The 17,889-nt window shown below is 39.3% G+C and overlaps 1 protein-coding gene and 1 long non-coding RNA gene across 7 annotated transcripts in view; both read right to left on the bottom strand.

The window, feature by feature from the left end:
- Window positions 1-17,889, bottom strand: part of LOC139546522 (zinc finger protein ZFP2-like) — a 415,728-nt gene that overhangs the window by 347,982 nt on the left and 49,857 nt on the right. The window contains exon 1 of one of the 6 annotated variants that reach the window (XM_071355092.1): window positions 5,242-5,780. The exons of 4 other annotated variants lie outside the window; for them this stretch is intronic. In XM_071355092.1, the coding sequence (XP_071211193.1) occupies window positions 5,242-5,551 (310 nt within the window). In that variant the 5' untranslated portion in view covers window positions 5,552-5,780. Of the gene's footprint in view, window positions 1-5,241; window positions 5,781-12,820; window positions 17,157-17,889 lie in introns of those variants that run through there. One more of the 6 variants, XM_071355083.1, reaches the window with a different exon arrangement.
- Window positions 6,762-10,278, bottom strand: LOC139547653 (uncharacterized). The gene is made up of 4 exons (XR_011669573.1): window positions 9,708-10,278; window positions 8,710-9,510; window positions 8,523-8,594; window positions 6,762-8,041 (listed from the first exon to the last, which is right to left on the bottom strand). It is a non-coding gene; the product is annotated as an uncharacterized lncRNA (long non-coding RNA).

Raw genomic sequence — 17,889 nt, 5'->3', positions numbered from 1 at the left:
ACCAACGTGGTAAACAGCTAGCTACATTGTGATTCCAGTGGGTCACCAACGTGGTAAACAGCTAGCTACATTGTGATTCCAGTGGGTCACCAACGTGGTAAGTGTAACACAACTCTTTTTTGTTAGTCACTTTTTGTTCAATCACATAAATAGTACTCGTTCAATTCAGAGCCTGGATTTTTCCCCTGAGGGTAAAATCAATAGAACAGGGGACAAACGTTTAGGGTTCTACATTGTGACATCATTAAAATACTCCTACTACAATGTTAAAACATTCTACATTGTGACATTATTTCATTGATATCATGAAACAACTCCTTCATGTATGTATTTTCTGATGTTTGATCAGAGACATTTTACTAGAGTATCTCTTCCCACATTGATCACAGCTATGAGATTTCTCTCCTGTGTGTGTTCTCTGGTGTACAGTCAGATTGCTAGATTGACCAAAACTCTTCCCACATTGATCACAGCTATAAGGTTTCTCTCCTGTGTGTGTTCTCTGGTGTAAAGTCAGAGAGCCAGATGTAGTAAAACTCTTCCCGCATTGATCACAGCTATAAGGTTTCTCGCCTGTGTGTGTTCTTTGGTGTAATGTCAGGTGGCTAGATTGGCCAAAACTCTTCCCACATTGACCACAGCTATAAGGTTTCTCTCCTGTGTGTATTCTCTGGTGTATAGTCAGCTGGCTAGATGTAGTAAAACTCTTCCCACATTGATTACAGCTACAAGATTTCTCTCCTGTGTGTGTTCTCTGGTGTGAAGTCAGCTGGCCAGATGTAGTAAAACTCTTCCCACATTGATCACAGCTATAAGGTTTCTCTCCTTTGTGTATTCTCTGGTGTGAAGTCAGAGAGCCAGATGTAGTAAAACTCTTCCCACATTGATCACAGCTATAAGGTTTCTCTCCTGTGTGTGTTCTCTGGTGTAAAGTCAGAGAGCCAGATGTAGTAAAACTCTTCCCACATTGACCACAGCTATAAGGTTTCTCTCCTGTGTGTATTCTCTGGTGTATAGTCAGCTGGCTAGATGTAGTAAAACTTTTCCCACATTGATTACAGCTACAAGTTTTCTCTCCTGTGTGTATTCTCTGGTGTAAAGTCAGCTGGCCAGATGTAGTAAAACTCTTCCCACATTGATCACAGCTATAAGAATTCTCTCCTGTGTGTGTTCTCTGGTGTATTTTAAGTTTTACTGAGGAGTTAAATTTTTTCCCACAGTCAGAGCAGCAGTTAGATTTCTTCCCTGTTGGTCTCTGCTGGTGTTTCTGGTGTTCTTTTGTGGAGAGACTCTTCTCTGCCTCTTCAGCATCATGATATTGTTGAGGCTCCCCAGAGGATCCACGATTGTCCCGTCTCTCATCTGTGTGAACGACAAAGTCAGACAGATGGTTAAAGGCCCACAACAGCAGAAATCCAATGTTCATTTGAGGTAAAAGGTGATGCCCAGAGTGTACCCATGACGTTGTACAACAACTGACGTCTATTAAATTTGACAATTAAGACAGTCAAGATAGCAACAATAGTCATATTTTGTCTTGTTTTCACATTATTGGTAACTAGAAATAAGTTATTCAAGTTGTTGAAACTCTAAGCAGTGTGCCAGACGACTATTGGTCTCCAATGTAGGCCCTTTCGGTGTTTGATAAAATTGCGTCACGAGGTCAATGCACACACAATTTGATTGCAGAAACTCCTCCCTGCTAATAAGGAAACCACTAGTTATGGATGTAGTATATCTGCTAATAAGGAAACCACTAGTTATGGATGTAGTATATCTGCCTGGAGCAAAAAATGGTGAGTGAAGATTGTAGTTTTTCCACAATGTATTCTGAATATTACAGCGCAAGATCAGGAGTGCTACTCAAGGAAACTCACATTAAGCTCTGTGTCTATTTACTAATTCACCACCGTGGGGGAAAACGCAGGGGAGTTCTCATAGGCTGACAGCAATAATAGCCTCCATTTCCAGGTTGCTTATGAGTGAATTTCACACTACTTTTGGATTATAACTGTCAGGCTCGTTTTGAATCTCCTGATTAATATGTTTGTGTTATTGTCGCAAATCAACTGCTTTATACTTAAAAAACACTTCAACCAGTAAAATGCTCTTTAGCTAGCTTTGCTATCAGCCTGACAAAGAGGGTTTGTACACTAAGTGCTTAACAAATTGGCCCATAACTTCACCAAACAATAACATAGTAGGGGTCGACCCATTATGATTCTTCAACGCCAATACCGATTATTGGAGGACCAAAAAAAGCCGATACCGATATTTTTTTATTATATATATATATATATATATATATATATATTGTTTATATATTTGTATTACAACGATACTGAATGAACACTTTTATTTTATCTTAATAATAAATAAATAATGAAACATTTGGTTTAAATAATGCAAAAACACAATGTTGGAGAAGAAAGTGCAATATGAGCCGTGTAAAAAAAGCTAACGTAAAAAAAGCGATGTAAAAAATCTTTTAACATATTACTATTTCTCTCTATACCATTTGTATTTCATATACATTTGTATGTATTTATCTAATATATTTTTTTACCTTTATTTTACTAGGCAGGTCAGTTAAGAACAAATTCGTATTTTTAATGACAGCCTAGGAACAGTAGGTTAACTGCCTGTTCAGGGGTAGAACGACAGATTTGTACCTTGTCAGCTTGGGGATTTGAACTTGCAACCTTTCGGTTACTAGTCCAACACTCTAACCACTAGGCTACCCTGCCGCCCCGAATGTTCTCATAGGCACTATAGTATTGCCAGCCTAATCTTGGGAGTTGATAGGCTTGAAGTCATAAACAGAGCTGTGCTTCAAGAATTGCGAAGAGCTGCTGGCAAACGCAGGGAAGTGCTATTTGAATGAATGCTTACGAGCCTGCTGCTGCCTACCACCGCTCAGTCAGACTGCTCTATCAAATATCAAATCATAGACTTAATTATAATATAATAAACACAGAAATACAAACCTTAGGTCATATTCAATTCAATATCGCTCTTCACAGACCCAGGAAGGGGTGGGGCCAATCAGGTGTTGTACCTCGTTTCCCTCGTTCAGGAAACAGTAATTATAGTCAAAGTTACACTTCCTTTCAGTCAGTCAACTTCGGGACAACATACTATGGAGAAATACAATAATTCCCCATGCCGACCCAAACGGATACTAAATGAAACGTCCCCTGGCAGATCACCCAGACCTGACCCCGCAAGATGCGTCAGTTTTGTCAAATTATTCATTCTTTTGTTTGAAACACTCCTGTCAATGTTGAGTAAGGACACACACCTGATTACGCATATAGAAGTAGGACTAGTCTACTTGGTTACACATATAGAAGTAGGACAAGTCTACCTGGTTACACATATAGTAGTAGGACTAGTCTACCTGCTTACACAAATAGTAGTAGGACTAGTCTACCTGACAACACATATAGAAGTAGGACTAGTCTACCTGGCCTGAGCACAAATGTAGGCCTACAAATGTGCCTATTTGGGGATGTCTGATAGTATTTCTGATTGTCTTAACGCTGCACCACTAATGAGTTGTGGAGCTTCTCCAACTAATTTTTTCTTCACCTCAAACAGCAGGTAAACAAAGTCTTATTAGAATCCATTACGAATGACAATAGTTGCTCAAAGTATTTGTAAATTATTTCCAGCTCTCGCCCTTTCGATAACCACTCAGCATTAAAGGGTAAAATGTAATGCTCTGATCCAGTGGAAATGTTATAAAATACCTGATTACTTCTTATCCTTTGCACAAATAGACGACAGATGTGTCTGTCCAGAACTCACTGGCGCGGGAAACTGAGGGCCCAGAATATTTTATACAATGTTGCAAGTTTGAGGACCCAGTTTATAGTTGATAGAATGTTTCAAGTTCGTTGTTGACAGGCCATGTGCAGCCAATGGGATTTATAGGATATTTATTTTTAAATCGGGATATTTTCTACCTGCAGGCTGCAAATGTTTTTGTTTGTTGGTTTCATGTAGGCTATTTTTACATAGTTGGCAATGGCAATAAAAGTTACTTTTAGATTTGTATAATTTTCCTTTAGATGGAATGTAGATTAATCAAATACAATGATTTTGAGATACTATTATCAATTAAATTAAACTGTTTCAGTAAAATGTGCAAATAAATAATAACCGGCACCAGATCGGTAGAAATGGTAAGATACATTTGCACTCCAAATGTAGGTTGCCGACTGCTTGTGTAGCCGATTACCAGCAACGTCAGAATGTATGAAGGACAGCAAGAGGAGGTGGTTCAGGAAGAGTTTATTCTCTTCTGGTTGGGCGTTATTGATGTAATGGCATGAAAATAAATTGGCTGAATATTATACAATGACTTATCAAGAGCTCTAACAATTTGACCCCCACAGGAAATCTTCACTGGCAATTCTAGAATATACTATATATCCTAGAAACCTGTTAAACTATAATTATGACATCATGGATGAATTCTAGAACATACTATATGTCCTAGAAACCTGGTTAAACTATCATTATGACATCATGGATGAATTCTAGAATATACTATATATCCTAGAAACCTGGTTAAACTATCATTATGACATCATGGATGACCAGTCCTTGTATTCATAGTGTATTGAATTCAGGGGGTTGCCCTGAGCTGAACTCAAACCTGGGTCCAGCGACTGTCAAGCCAACACCTTATAACTGTTACGCCAAGATGTCCGAACTTCTTGACGAGGTCCCTAGGTTTTGGGTTAAGGTTGATACAATAGCTTTCTCTATGAATTTGAGAGTAGTTACATTTCTCCAACCCCCATCCCTCAGCTGTTTACCAAACTAAGTCTCTGGGCAGCCATTTTGTTTCTGTTTAAATCCTAGGTTGTCCCTTTAAAAAAGCCACACAACAAACAACCAATCTGCAGTTGAAACAATAACAAAGCTGTAATTCTACTACTGTTTTGCTAATAAGATGATGATGGGGCTGGAGACATTTAACTACTCTCAAATTCATAGACAGACCTATGGATGCAAGGACTGACCATCCATGATATCAACATTATAGTTTTAACCATGTTGAGGCTATACAGTGTTGATTTACATTGTTTCTAAACATTGGAGTAAAAAAAGCTTATTTGGGGTTCTGATGGGGTACAACAGTTTAACTAAGCTCATGAGGCATGTGTTTAACACCAAACATCAGTTCAACAACTGCAGAGTTTGTGCCTCTGTTTTTAAGACAGTACTTACGAGTGTTAATCAGGGAACGGTTTCTCAAAACCATATTATGGCTAAGTTCACCGTTAGAACCATCGGACACCTTCAGATGCGTTTGGGAAACCGGGACCAGATATCCAGTTTCCTCCTCTTCTTCCTCCTCCGTTTTCAATGTAACAGTCATCTCCCCCTCCTCCTCTTTCACTCCATAAACTGCATCCTCCTCCTCTTTCACTCTGAACGCTTCTTCCCCTTCTTTCACAGTAACGGCCTCATCCTCTACTTCTTGTTTTACTGTGATACCCGCTTCTTCTATAGCAGGGGAGTAGCTTAGTGACCGCATGGTCGGGGATGTTAGCTAGCTAGGCTAATGCTAACTTAACCAGCCCGCTAACGGAATAATAACAACACCGTAAATATGAAATTAAACCGGATAACTAACTAGACGACAGAAGAGGGTTTAAAACACAGTGGCTAATAATTACGAAAGCGTCTAAAGAGCTTTATTGGTTCGTTTATTTTGTCTAGCAAGTTACCGAGGCGTCTGACGACCTGTTGCTGCTGTTGAAAGAAGCGTTCCGTCCACTAGATTATACGTCACAGTAGCAGCATTGCCGTAAAGTCGCAGACCGCAATCTGTTGACTGGAGTGGGCAACACAATTGAGTAAAACGTATATTTTATTTTCAGACAAAAAGTTAAAGGGTAGGAATCAGGGACGTCGCTAGAACTAAAATATGAATTAGCCCCCCCTAAATAAATCAATATCAGTCAATATATTTTTTCTGTAATTTATTTTTTTGGTCAACCGTTCCATCTCATCTTAAACTTTTTACCGGGCCGGGGGAGGCTGCTGCTGCACTAGTGACTGTTAGACTTTCTTCAGCAAAGATATAGTAGAACTGAACTGAATCAAAGATGGCGAACAGAAATACTAGAAGAGAGGGGAACCCCTACACAGAACTGAACTGAATCAAAGATGGCAGACAGAAATACTAGGAGAGAGGGGTACCCTTACACAGAACTGAACTGGATCAAAGATGTCGGACAGAAATACTAGGAGAGAGGGGAACCCCTACACAGAACTGAACTGAATCAAAGATGGCGGACAGAAATACTAGAAGAGAGGGGTAAGCCTACACAGAACTGAACTAAAGAAGCGGATAGAAATACTAGGAGAGAGGGGAAAACCTACACAGAACTGAACTGAATCAAAGATGGAGGATAGAAATACTAGGAGAGAGGGGAACCCCTACACAGAACTGAACTGAATCAAAGATGGAGGATAGAAATACTAGGAGAGAGGGGAAATCCTACACAGAACTAAACTGAATCAAAGGTGGAGGATAGAAATACTAGGAGAGAGGGGAACCCCTACACAGAACTGAACTGAATCAAAGATGGCGGACAGAAATACTAGGATGGAAGCAACTGTAAGGGATTATAACGTCATAAAAAAATTATGCAAAAACATGTACAGTTGACAGGAATGTTAGTTCATGTAGAGACAAACGATTATGCATTTTTTTAACATAAAATTAATTTACGAAAATCGCGATTTAGCCAGCTAGCTGACTAGCTTTATGGGTGTTGTGACATGAGTATGACATTGTAATTCTGGTTGTTTTAGGGACTCCTGAAACAACCAGCAAACCAGGCTTTCGTTTTATGTAACAGTGGATGTAAAGAATCTAGCTAGCTGAAGAATTTACTGCAAATTGAATGTACAATTTTGTAAGCTTGTCTTGCTGATATTTACCATGCAGATAGATTAAATAACGTAGCTAGCTATGTTCTTGCTTATTGTGCAGTGGATGATTAAAATCCCTGTATGCCCATGGATGTGTAGCTAGATATCAAGCCGATCTGTGTATGGACCCAAACGTTTGGTATACATATTAGTTCAGAACCTAGCTATGAACCTCAGCTATCATAGCCAGTTGTATCAACTTCAAAACAGCCTGAATGACATTAATGAAGCCTATGGATTGAGTAGAATATAATATCATGTTGTGCCAAGGATGCAAGTCGTATATACATGTAGTTATTACCATGCATGAGATCCCCACATTGTAGCCTGTACATTTAATATATTCACTGATCATGTACTCTACCTTGGCAAATAAAGGTGCAGTTTAGGTATGAATGTCTTTGAGATTATTTTTCAGTCATATCCAATACCAGGAGAATCAAATTCCAGTCTTTGAAAGACGCTGTGTCTGCATGGATGTATTACAATTATACACTTCAACAGTGTTTACCAATCTTGGTCCTGGGACATCAATGGTTACACATTGTAACTAATAGACTAGAAATAAGATTTAACTAGTTAATTCATATATACAGAAACATAATGTTAAAAAACAGTACACTACACTTCCTATGCATCATGTAAATACTCCAACACCGGTTCATCTCAACATCTAATGCCCTTCATCTGCATTGATCTGATAAACACAGGATAGGTGGAGTATTTCATCACATTACACTTCATTTCAACCAGTAGAGAATGTGAAACGCTTGATTGAAAAGCTCATTATCCAAGTGTTATAAATACAAGTTCAATCTGTACTTCAATGCACATCTGTTGTGAATTATAAAAACAGAGGAAGAAAGAGGAGGTGGAGAGAGAGGTGTAAAAGACAGAAAGGGAAAGAGGTAAGCACATAGGAGCAGGGAAGGCAGCACATGATTAATGAAACACAGTGCTACCTAAATATTCTCTCAGCTCATCACAATTACATATTAATGTAATGGCCTAAAGGTTATCTTAAAAGCAGGTGAGGTGGCGATGATGGGACTGGGGGTTGGCATCCTCTCACATCAAAACATATCTGCAGACGAGAGACAGATGGAGAGAGAGCATGTTTAAGCCTTGTGTTTTTATTTTTTATTCTAACATTGTTAATCATCAATCAGGAGGTGAAATGCAAAACTGACCTTGGATCATTAACTCTGGGACTACTGCATCTATCTGTATTTCAATGTAAAGCATCTCTTTAATAATACTTCCTGTATAATATAAACTGACCTGGGATCATTAACTCTGGGACTACTGCATCTATCTGTATTTCAATGTAAAGCATCTCTTTAATAATACTTCCTGTATAATATAAACTGACCTGGGATCATTAACTCTGGGACTACTGCATCTGTCTGTATTTTAATGTAAAGCATCTCTTTAATAATACTTCCTGTATAGTATAAACTGACCTGGGATCATTAACTCTGGGACTACTGCATCTCTGTCTGTATTTCAATGTAAAGCATCTCTTTAATAATACTTCCTGTTGACCTGACCATGTGACCTCTCACCTCTGACCATGCTGTGCCCTCGATGTAGCCTGTTCAGATGCAGGAGGGGTTCACCGACACAGCTGATATAACCTAGAGGATTTAGGGAGAAGGGGAGAGAGGGATGAAGTGAAGGAGAGAGACTGTTTTTGAGAAAAGAAGGTAGTTAAAGCCACAGTGTTCAACAGGAATCTGTGTGTGGCCTCACCTGGTGTCCACACCACACTAAGTGGCTGCAGAGTACTTTATGCTGAAAAACATGAACGGACACATGAGGACAAACAATATAGTGTAGTTATATAGTGTCTTACTATTCTCCATGGTTGGCCCTCTGGCCTATTCTTTGAAGGTGGAAGGAGCCACAGTTATACACCTGAGCCTGCTTACTGCACAACACAATCCATCAATCAGATTGATACATGAGTGTGTAGGTGTGTGTTATAGGGTGTCCAATTGTTCTAAATTTTTTCAATATGGGTGATTTAAAACAGCCTGTTTTGTTTTTGCACAGACATCACACCCTTACCTAAACAGCACCCTCACCTGAGAAGTAGAAATCAAAGGGAGAGAAACTGGGAATTGAATATCTGCAGTTGACATAGCTAAGTAAATGGAAGAATACTCTTATTGCAATGTGGATGGCTCTTAAAAGAGCCTTTGGTTGTGCATAGTGTAGTCTATGGTGTTGCCAGGGAACAGCACCCTCGTTGAAGAAGTAGGAGGTGAAGATCTCCCGCACACGGATTGCCTCTCTTGCTGTGTTGTTGGACCCCATCCTTGAAACATCCTGCAGAGCAGCAGACTCCTCCTCTGGGACACGGCGGCAAGCTGCAGATCCCCTCCTGGTCCTCGTGTCCATCCTCATGAAGTTACACAGGACACAGGTAGCCTTCACACATCTGAATTCCTCCAGGAGGCAGTCCCAGATGACCCTGGTCACCCAACCTTGCAGTGCCCTACACGGTAACTGTAGGCAATCGTTTTGAAGGAATCTCCAGTTACAAGGTATCTGTAGGAATATGGAAGACAATGTAATTATTAGACTGTTACATCACCAGGTCATTGTGGATTACTAAAGTATAATATCCCTGATAACAAATCATGATAACATTGGATTGATAGATGCATGGGCACACATATGTACATGTGTAGCATGTGACAACAGGATCATATCAAGGATGGCATCACAAATGAATACATAAATACCACTTGAAGCTTGATGACGAGTTGATCATTTGAATCAGCTTTGCAGTGCTGAGACAAAAACAACAATGTGCCTCTTTGAATCCCCAGGACTGAGAACCACTGCTCTTCATTGGGACCTCTTCATATGTAGACTGGCTTTCATAGCGCTCTTTATCTGAGGACAGAAAACCTCACAAGAAACACACTTCATTATAGTCAAATTACACCACACTGAATATTATGTTACTATTATCTCCGTCCTCACTTCTAGGGACAGGACCAACACAAAAGTACCTGCCCTATCCAGAATAGCCTCCTCCCTCACTGACAGTTGGGGCTGCTATCCTTTCACCCTCCATGGCTGTTAGCTAGCTACCTACAAATGCATTTGGAGTTTGTTTTTTACAGTGATAAATACATCAAGATAGCTAGCTAATATGAAGTTAGACAGCTGATGATATTTAATTCACTTAGTTATCTATCTATACAGTATTTGCTAGCCAACTAGCTAGCTCATTTAGCAGCTCATTTGAGTTAGCCTGCACTGTAGCTAGTTAGCTAATAATACATCGTTGTTTCTTTACATTTCCAAAATCTATTTCCTTACTTGAATAGGTTCTCCCAGCCATGTGGACAACTGGAAACAGGGCAGAAAAGTTTGTCACCAGAGCGTTTCAGAGGATATTACTATTGAACTATGAACCCATTTAATAACCAGACCTTCATACAAACTTGCTCTCAACAGGCGGCCTAAGCGGCATCTAATCCATCTGCTGACTGGACGCAGTTGACGAAAATTTACATTTTATTTTCAGACAACAAGTTGAAGTGTAGGAAGCATGAGTTTTTACTCACCAGTGTAACAACACAGTGTGGTTAAAGAGTTAGTAACTTAGTTGTAGTCATGATCTGGTTACCTACAAGGACAAACAGTTAAGTTTTTGTTTTAAATTTACAAAATTAAAATTACAAATTTACATTTTAAATGTTTTCTTTACTCAAGTATTACAATTGTTTTTTTTAGGGGTGTAGGGTGGAAGCTGTCTCTGCGTAAGAGGGAATTCCTGTCCGTCTGCTTCCTGTATTGGTCTGTGCTAAATCCACACCCCTCCCTCTTTATCAAAATGTCCAGATAACTTGTTTCATGCCATCAAAGGTGAGGGTGAATTTCAGATGTTCACTGCTTGTATTGATGAAGGAGTGGAATTGATGAAGTTCTCTGCTGTCCCCTGGAATAGAAGGAACACGTCATCAATGAAGACTTTTACAGAGCCTGATGAGGTGCTAGAATGGATTGTTAGGGCTGACAATCACATTCTTCTCTAACAACCCCACAAACAGATTGGCATAATTAGATGCTATTATTTAAAATACAATGACCATAATGCACTGCGTGTCTACTTGTCTTGTCTGTTTATTTTACACCTGCTATGTAACAGAGACAGAAGAATGCACAATGGTCAATGCTATCTGGAATCCTTGGGACATCTCTACCCTAAACCCTAACCTTAACCCTTTTAAATGTCAACTTCAACGGGACGTCCCTAGCCCGTTGAAAATACATGATCTAAGTGATTGATAGTTGGTATTCAGCAGTCATTAAGCCTTATTTACTTTAATGAACTACCAAAATAGTGATTTTGTCAGACAGCAGCTCTACACTTTATTGACTGACTGATCCATTCGTCTTCCATCCCTCCTCAGCCTTCCTCTCCTCTGAAGACCCAGTGAGGGTGGAGCTCAGTCAGAGAGCTGTTGAGGGACTGGTTAGGAAGAACACTTCTACAGTCAGAGAGGTGAGAGGTCACACATGGTTTAGATGGTAAATATTTATGTCCCCTTAGTGGTTCATCACATCAGCAAAAAGGAATATGTTCCATCATCTATGTTTATTTACGTTAGTGCAAATTGTCCACTGATATTGGTGTAATTTGTCACCCCTTTTGGCTGTATGAAAGTTAATTTCCCCTCAGGCACACACATTTGTTCTTTGTTATTATCCGAGCCACTGCCTGTTCACCCCGCTATCATCCAGAAGGCGAGGTCAGTACAGGTGCATCAAAGCCTGTTCAGCCCACTATCATCCAGAAGGCGAGGTCAGTACAGGTGCATCAAAGCCTGTTCACCCCACTATCATCCAGAAGGCGAGGTCAGTACAGGTGCATCAAAGCCTGTTCAGTCCACTATCATCCAGAAGGCGAGGTCAGTACAGGTGCATCAAAGCCTGTTCACCCCACTATCATCCAGAAGGCGAGGTCAGTACAGGTGCATCAAAGCTGGGACCGAGAGACAGAAGCTGTTTTTCCATCACTAACACACAGAGGCTGCTGCCTACATACACAGACTTGAAATCATTGGCCACTTCAAGGAATGGAACACTAGTCACTTTAATAATGTTTACATATCTGGCATTACTCATCTCATATGTATATACTGTATTCTATCCTATTCTACTGTATCTTAGTCTATGTATTACTCATCTCATATGTATATACTGTATTCTATCCTATTCTACTGTATCAGTCTATGCCGCTCTGACATTGCTCGTCCATATATTTATATATTCTTATTAATTTACTTAGATTTGTGTGTATTAGGTATTTGTTGTCAAATTGTTAGATATTACTGCACTGTTGGAGTTAGGAACACAAGCATTTCGCTACACACGCAATAACATCTGTATGTGACAAATAACATTTGATTTATTATGAAGGTCACTTGTGTAAAATGTACTTTTCCCCAATCATTCACCCATCTCTTTACATTGCTTATGCATATTCAGTGGCTTGGCTGCTTCCAGACTATGTCAAAGGCCCATCCTGGTAGATCTGAACCTAATGCAGCTTGTCGTGATCAGATGACAGAAGTCACATTTAGGTGCCAGGTGTAACTGAGGCCATAGATGCTCCATATACATTACTTTGAGTGTTTTATATAATATGACTAAATGCATTTCTGTGTTGCAGGGGCAGTCAAGAAATGCAACGGCAAGGCCACAGAACATGACATAAGCAGAGCTATGGGAGACCACCTCAAGCCCCTGGTAGAGCCGGGGGTGGTGTTTACCACGCCTTCAGCAGGCTGGCATAGTGATGCTGTTTTTCATACCAAGAGTCTGTTGATTGTTCATTGGGTTCATTTGTTCAAATCAAGCTTTATTTATACAGCACATTTCAGACAGGATACAACACAATGGAAAAAAACTAATACAAATAAATATTGAGGATTAAAAACAGAAGACTGACAACTGAGCACCTTAAGGAAATGCAATTGATTAAAATTTTTATTGGATGCAATATCCACCCCAAAATATAAAGGGTTCTGTCCACTGAAAGTTGACTAGTAACAACAACTGGGACCTAAAAGACACCCACCATGAGACCCACTAAATCTGCCCAAGAGGCAAACAAAAGAAAAACCCACACCAAACTTAAAAACAGGAAGCAGACCAAAAAGGTGGAGCAACTAAAGATGTTGACTCTCCACATCTATCAAGACAACTGGAGCACTGGGCCAGACACTCTTAAATAGAACCTTGACTAGCTCAGGTGAAACACCTTCCCACTAACGAGATGGACAAGCCAGCACAGGTGTAACACATACTGACTAGCAAGGTGACACCAATCAGTGCGCCCAACGTGCTAACGAGCTATACATGCTAACGAACAACCTCAAAACATAAATGGAAAAACCAAAGCCTGAAACACCTTTCTCCTTAAGACAACAAATAAATCCTATAATTTTTGTTGGACAAGTTTGCTCACCACCAACAGAAAACAACTTCCATTTCTTAATATAATCAACTACAATGCTTCACCTTCTACAATATAAACATGGTGTCTACTGGCTGCAAACAATTAAAAACAAGAAAAAACACGTATTTCTAAATAATAATATACAATCGTATTATTTTTTTCTCCTTTTTCTTTCTATAGAATCCTAAAACTCACTAGCTTCTAGAACTGTCGTCTTCCTAAAACTCACTAGCTTCTAGAACTCTCGTTTTCATGTCGGATCCACATGACATGACATAAGCAGAGCTGTGGGAGACCACCTCAAGCCTCTGGTAGAACCGGGGGTGGTGTTTACCACTCCACCACACCTTCAGCAGGCTGGAAAAGTGGGATTGATACTGTTTTTCATACTAAGATGGACAAAGAGTTTGTTGATTAGTCAGTCATTGGATTAATTTGTTGTTTCAGACATTTCAGACATGGATGCAACACAATGGCTTCACAGGAAAAAACATAAAAAACTATGAAAATAAACAAATGTTTAATACACAAACATAAGAGAATAAAAAACAGAATAACTGAAAAACTAAACTTAGTAACAACAACTGGGACCTAAAAGACACCCACCATGAGACCCACTAAATCTGCCCAAGAGGCAAACAAAAGAAAAACCCACACCAAACTTAAAAACAGGAAGCAGACCAAAAAGGTGGAGCAACTAAAGGTGTTGACTCTCCACATCTATCAAGACAACTGGAGCACTGGGCCAGACACTCTTAAATAGAACCTGGACCAGCTCAGGTGAAACACCTTCCCACTAACGAGATGGATAAGCCAGCACAGGTGTAACACATACTGACTAACGAGGTGACACCAATCGGTGTGCCCTACATGTTAACGAGCTATACGTGATAAAGTCCAACCTCAAAACATAAATGGAAAAACCAAAGCCTGTAACACCTTCCCCCTTAAGACAACAAATATATCCTATATTTTTGTTGGACAAGTTTGCTCACCACCAACAGAAAACAACTTCCATTTCACATTATAATCAACTACAATGCTTCACCAATATAAACATGGTGTCTACTGGCTGTCAACAATTAAAAACAAGAAAAAAAACATTTCTAAATAATAATATACAATCGTAACTTTTCTCCTTTTTCTTTCTATAGAATTCAAAAACTCACTAGCTTCTAGAACTAAACCGTGCAGTCAAAATAAATTGTGATCCATGGCAACTCACTGGCTAAACGCAAAACAAAAATATTTTTGACAGCCCCCCTTGAGATAATCAGCAACCAGTTTGTTCTCACCACGGACATGTCTGATTTCAAGAGGAAACTCCTGCAATATCCGTAGTAACTTTCCACCTCACTGCGGAGCTTCTCTCTCTTTTCAGGGTTCACTCAACAGGCATGTTGTTGGATCGGGGCCCAGTCCCCAATGTCATGCTCTAGTACATTTGGGTTGGCACATCTAAGAATTAACCCTGCTATTCTAAAAGAAGGGCAACAATGTCAATATAATTATACCCGAAAATTGTCAGTTGATTGCATAAATAATTATGATTACTAAAAGTTACATGAATTGTAAACATGAATTACCAAAACCAAATGTACACCCCTTTGTTAATATGTATTGTCAATAATTCACCTAATGGTAAGGCATGGTATAATAAAAAATGTTTAAAAAAATATTTGATTGCATAGTATTATTTTCAACGACTTTTCAATTACATTTTGCTCGGTGGGATAGCCTCAATGTCAAAACACAGTTTTAACATGTCCAAATCAATAACCAATATGCAGAAACAGTTTGGGATAAATTGAAAACCTAAACATAACATGTGCTATTTACACAAACATCTGCCACAATAATCATATTACTTGTATTCTTTTTAAAAAGGACTTTATAATCTGCACAAGCACCAGAAACAGTGTTGTTTTGACAAGTAGCAATAAATCACTGATATCGATTAGGGGGGAAATCAGGTTGTACGTGATGTTGGAATGCATTTAAATGTAGGGGTCGCTAAACAAAGGAACGCAACACTTATTGTCATAACTCATCGATATCATGCTAAAATCATTTATGTGACAGGAGGGAGATGAGGTTGCACGTCCTGTTAAAACTAGCAGCTCAAAAACCACACTGAATCTGGGAATAATGTGTACTTACTAAATCACATAAATAATACTCATTCAATTCAGAGCCTGGATTTTCCCCCTGAGGCTAATATCCATATCATGTTGAAATCAATAGAACAGGGGACAAACATTTAGGGTTCTACATTGTGACATCATTAAAATACTCCTACTACAATGTTAAAACATTCTACATTGTGACATTAATTCATTGATATCATGAAACAACTGCTTCATGTATTTTCTGATGTTTAGTCAGAGATCTTTTATCAGATTACATCTGGTCACAGCTAATAGGTTTCTCTCCTGTGTGTGTTCTCTGGTGTTGTTTGACTGAGTAAAACTCTTCCCATATTGATTACAGCTATAAGATTTATATTATGTGTGTTTTCTCTGGTGTACATTCAGCTGCCCAGATGTAACAAAACTCTTCACACATTGATCACAGCTATAAGGTTTCTCTCCTGTGTGTGTTCTCTGGTGTAAAGTCAGAGAGCCAGATGTAGTAAAACTCTTCCCACATTGATCACAGCTATAAGGTTTCTCTCCTGTGTGTGTTCTCTGGTGTATAGTCAGATAGCTAGATGTAACAAAACTCTTCCCACATTGATTACAGCTATACGGTTTCTCTCCTGTGTGTGTTCTCTGGTGCACTGTCAGTTCACTAGATTGACAAAAACTCTTCCCACATTGATCACAGCTATAAGGTTTCTCTCCTGTGTGTGTTCTCTGGTGTAAAGTCAGAGAGCCAGATGTAGTAAAACTCTTCCCACATTGATCACAGCTATACGGTTTCTCTCCTGTGTGTGTTCTCTGGTGCACTGTCAGATCACTAGATTGACAAAAACTCTTCCCACATTGACCACAGCTATAAGGTTTATCTCCTGTGTGTCTTCTCTGGTGCACTGTCAGATAGCCAGAAGTAGTAAAACTCTTCCCACATTCACCACAGATAAATAGTTTCTCTCCTGTGTGTGTTCTCTGGTGTATAGTCAGATTTCTAGATGTAACAAAACTCTTCCCACATTGATCACAGCTATAAGGTTTCTCTCCTGTGTGTGTTCTCTGGTGTGTAGTCAGATTGCTAGATGCAGTAAAACTCTTCCCACATTGAACACAGCTATAAGGTTTCTCTCCTGTGTGTAGTCTCTGGTGTACTGTCAGATAGCTAGATGTAGTAAAACTCTTCCCACATTGATCACAGCTATAAGGTTTCTCTCCTGTGTGTGTTCTCTGGTGTGTAGTCAGATTGCTAGATGCAGTAAAACTCTTCCCACATTGAACACAGCTATAAGGTTTCTCTCCTGTGTGTATTTTCTGGTGTACTGTCAGAGAGTCAAATGTAGTAAAACTCTTCCCACATTGATCACAGCTATAATGTTTCTCTCCTGTGTGGGTCCTTTGATGAATTTTAATGCCTGATGAGGTGAATCTCTTCCCACAGTCAGAGCAGCAGTGAGTTCTCTTCCCTGTGGATCTCTGCAGGTGTTTATTGAGGTGTTCTGATCTGGAGAGACTCTTCTCTGCCTCTTCAGCATCGTGAGGTTGTTGAGGCTCCCCAAAGGATCCACGATAGTCCCGTATCTCTCCTGTGTGAACAACAAAGTCAGATGATTAAAGGCCCACAACAGTGGAAATCCACTGTAAAAAGGTGATGCCAACAGCGTAGCCATGATGTTGTACAACAATTGACGTCTGTAATGAATGTTAAAATTATTTGACAATTGTCTTAAAATGAGCAAGAATAGTCATATTTTAGTAGTAAGATCGATGATTGTAGACTAGAAATAAGTTATTCATGTTGTTGAAACTCTAAGCAGTGTGTCAGATGACTTTTGGTCTCCAATATTGGCCCCTTTCTGTGTTTAATAAAATTGCGGAACAAGGGCGATGCGCACACAATTTGATTGCAGAAACACCTCTCTGCTAATGAGGAAACCGATAGTAATGGATGTAGTATATCTGCTAATGAGGAAACCACAAGTTATGGATGTAGTATACCTGCCTGGAGCAAAAATGGTGAGCAAAGCTTTTAGTTTTTCACAATGTATTCTGAATGTGAATGGGGGAAAACTCCGGGGAGTAACCTCTATTTCCAGGTTGATTATGAGTACATTTCACACTACTTTGGATTATAATTGTAAGGCTCGTTTGAATGTCCTGTTTAATATGTTTGAAGAATTATAAGTAATTATTGAAGAACAACGTTAATGACAGTATCCATTTGGGTGTTGTCAATAAAGTAAAGATTTTATTTGTATATTTCTCATATATATAGCAAAGCAGACCGACAAAAAAACAACAGAGTTACATACACTTGGG

The sequence above is a fragment of the Salvelinus alpinus genome, chromosome 2 (assembly GCF_045679555.1).
Source record: "Salvelinus alpinus chromosome 2, SLU_Salpinus.1, whole genome shotgun sequence".
Taxonomy (NCBI): domain Eukaryota; kingdom Metazoa; phylum Chordata; class Actinopteri; order Salmoniformes; family Salmonidae; genus Salvelinus; species Salvelinus alpinus.
This window is presented reverse-complemented; position numbering and strand designations above follow the sequence as displayed.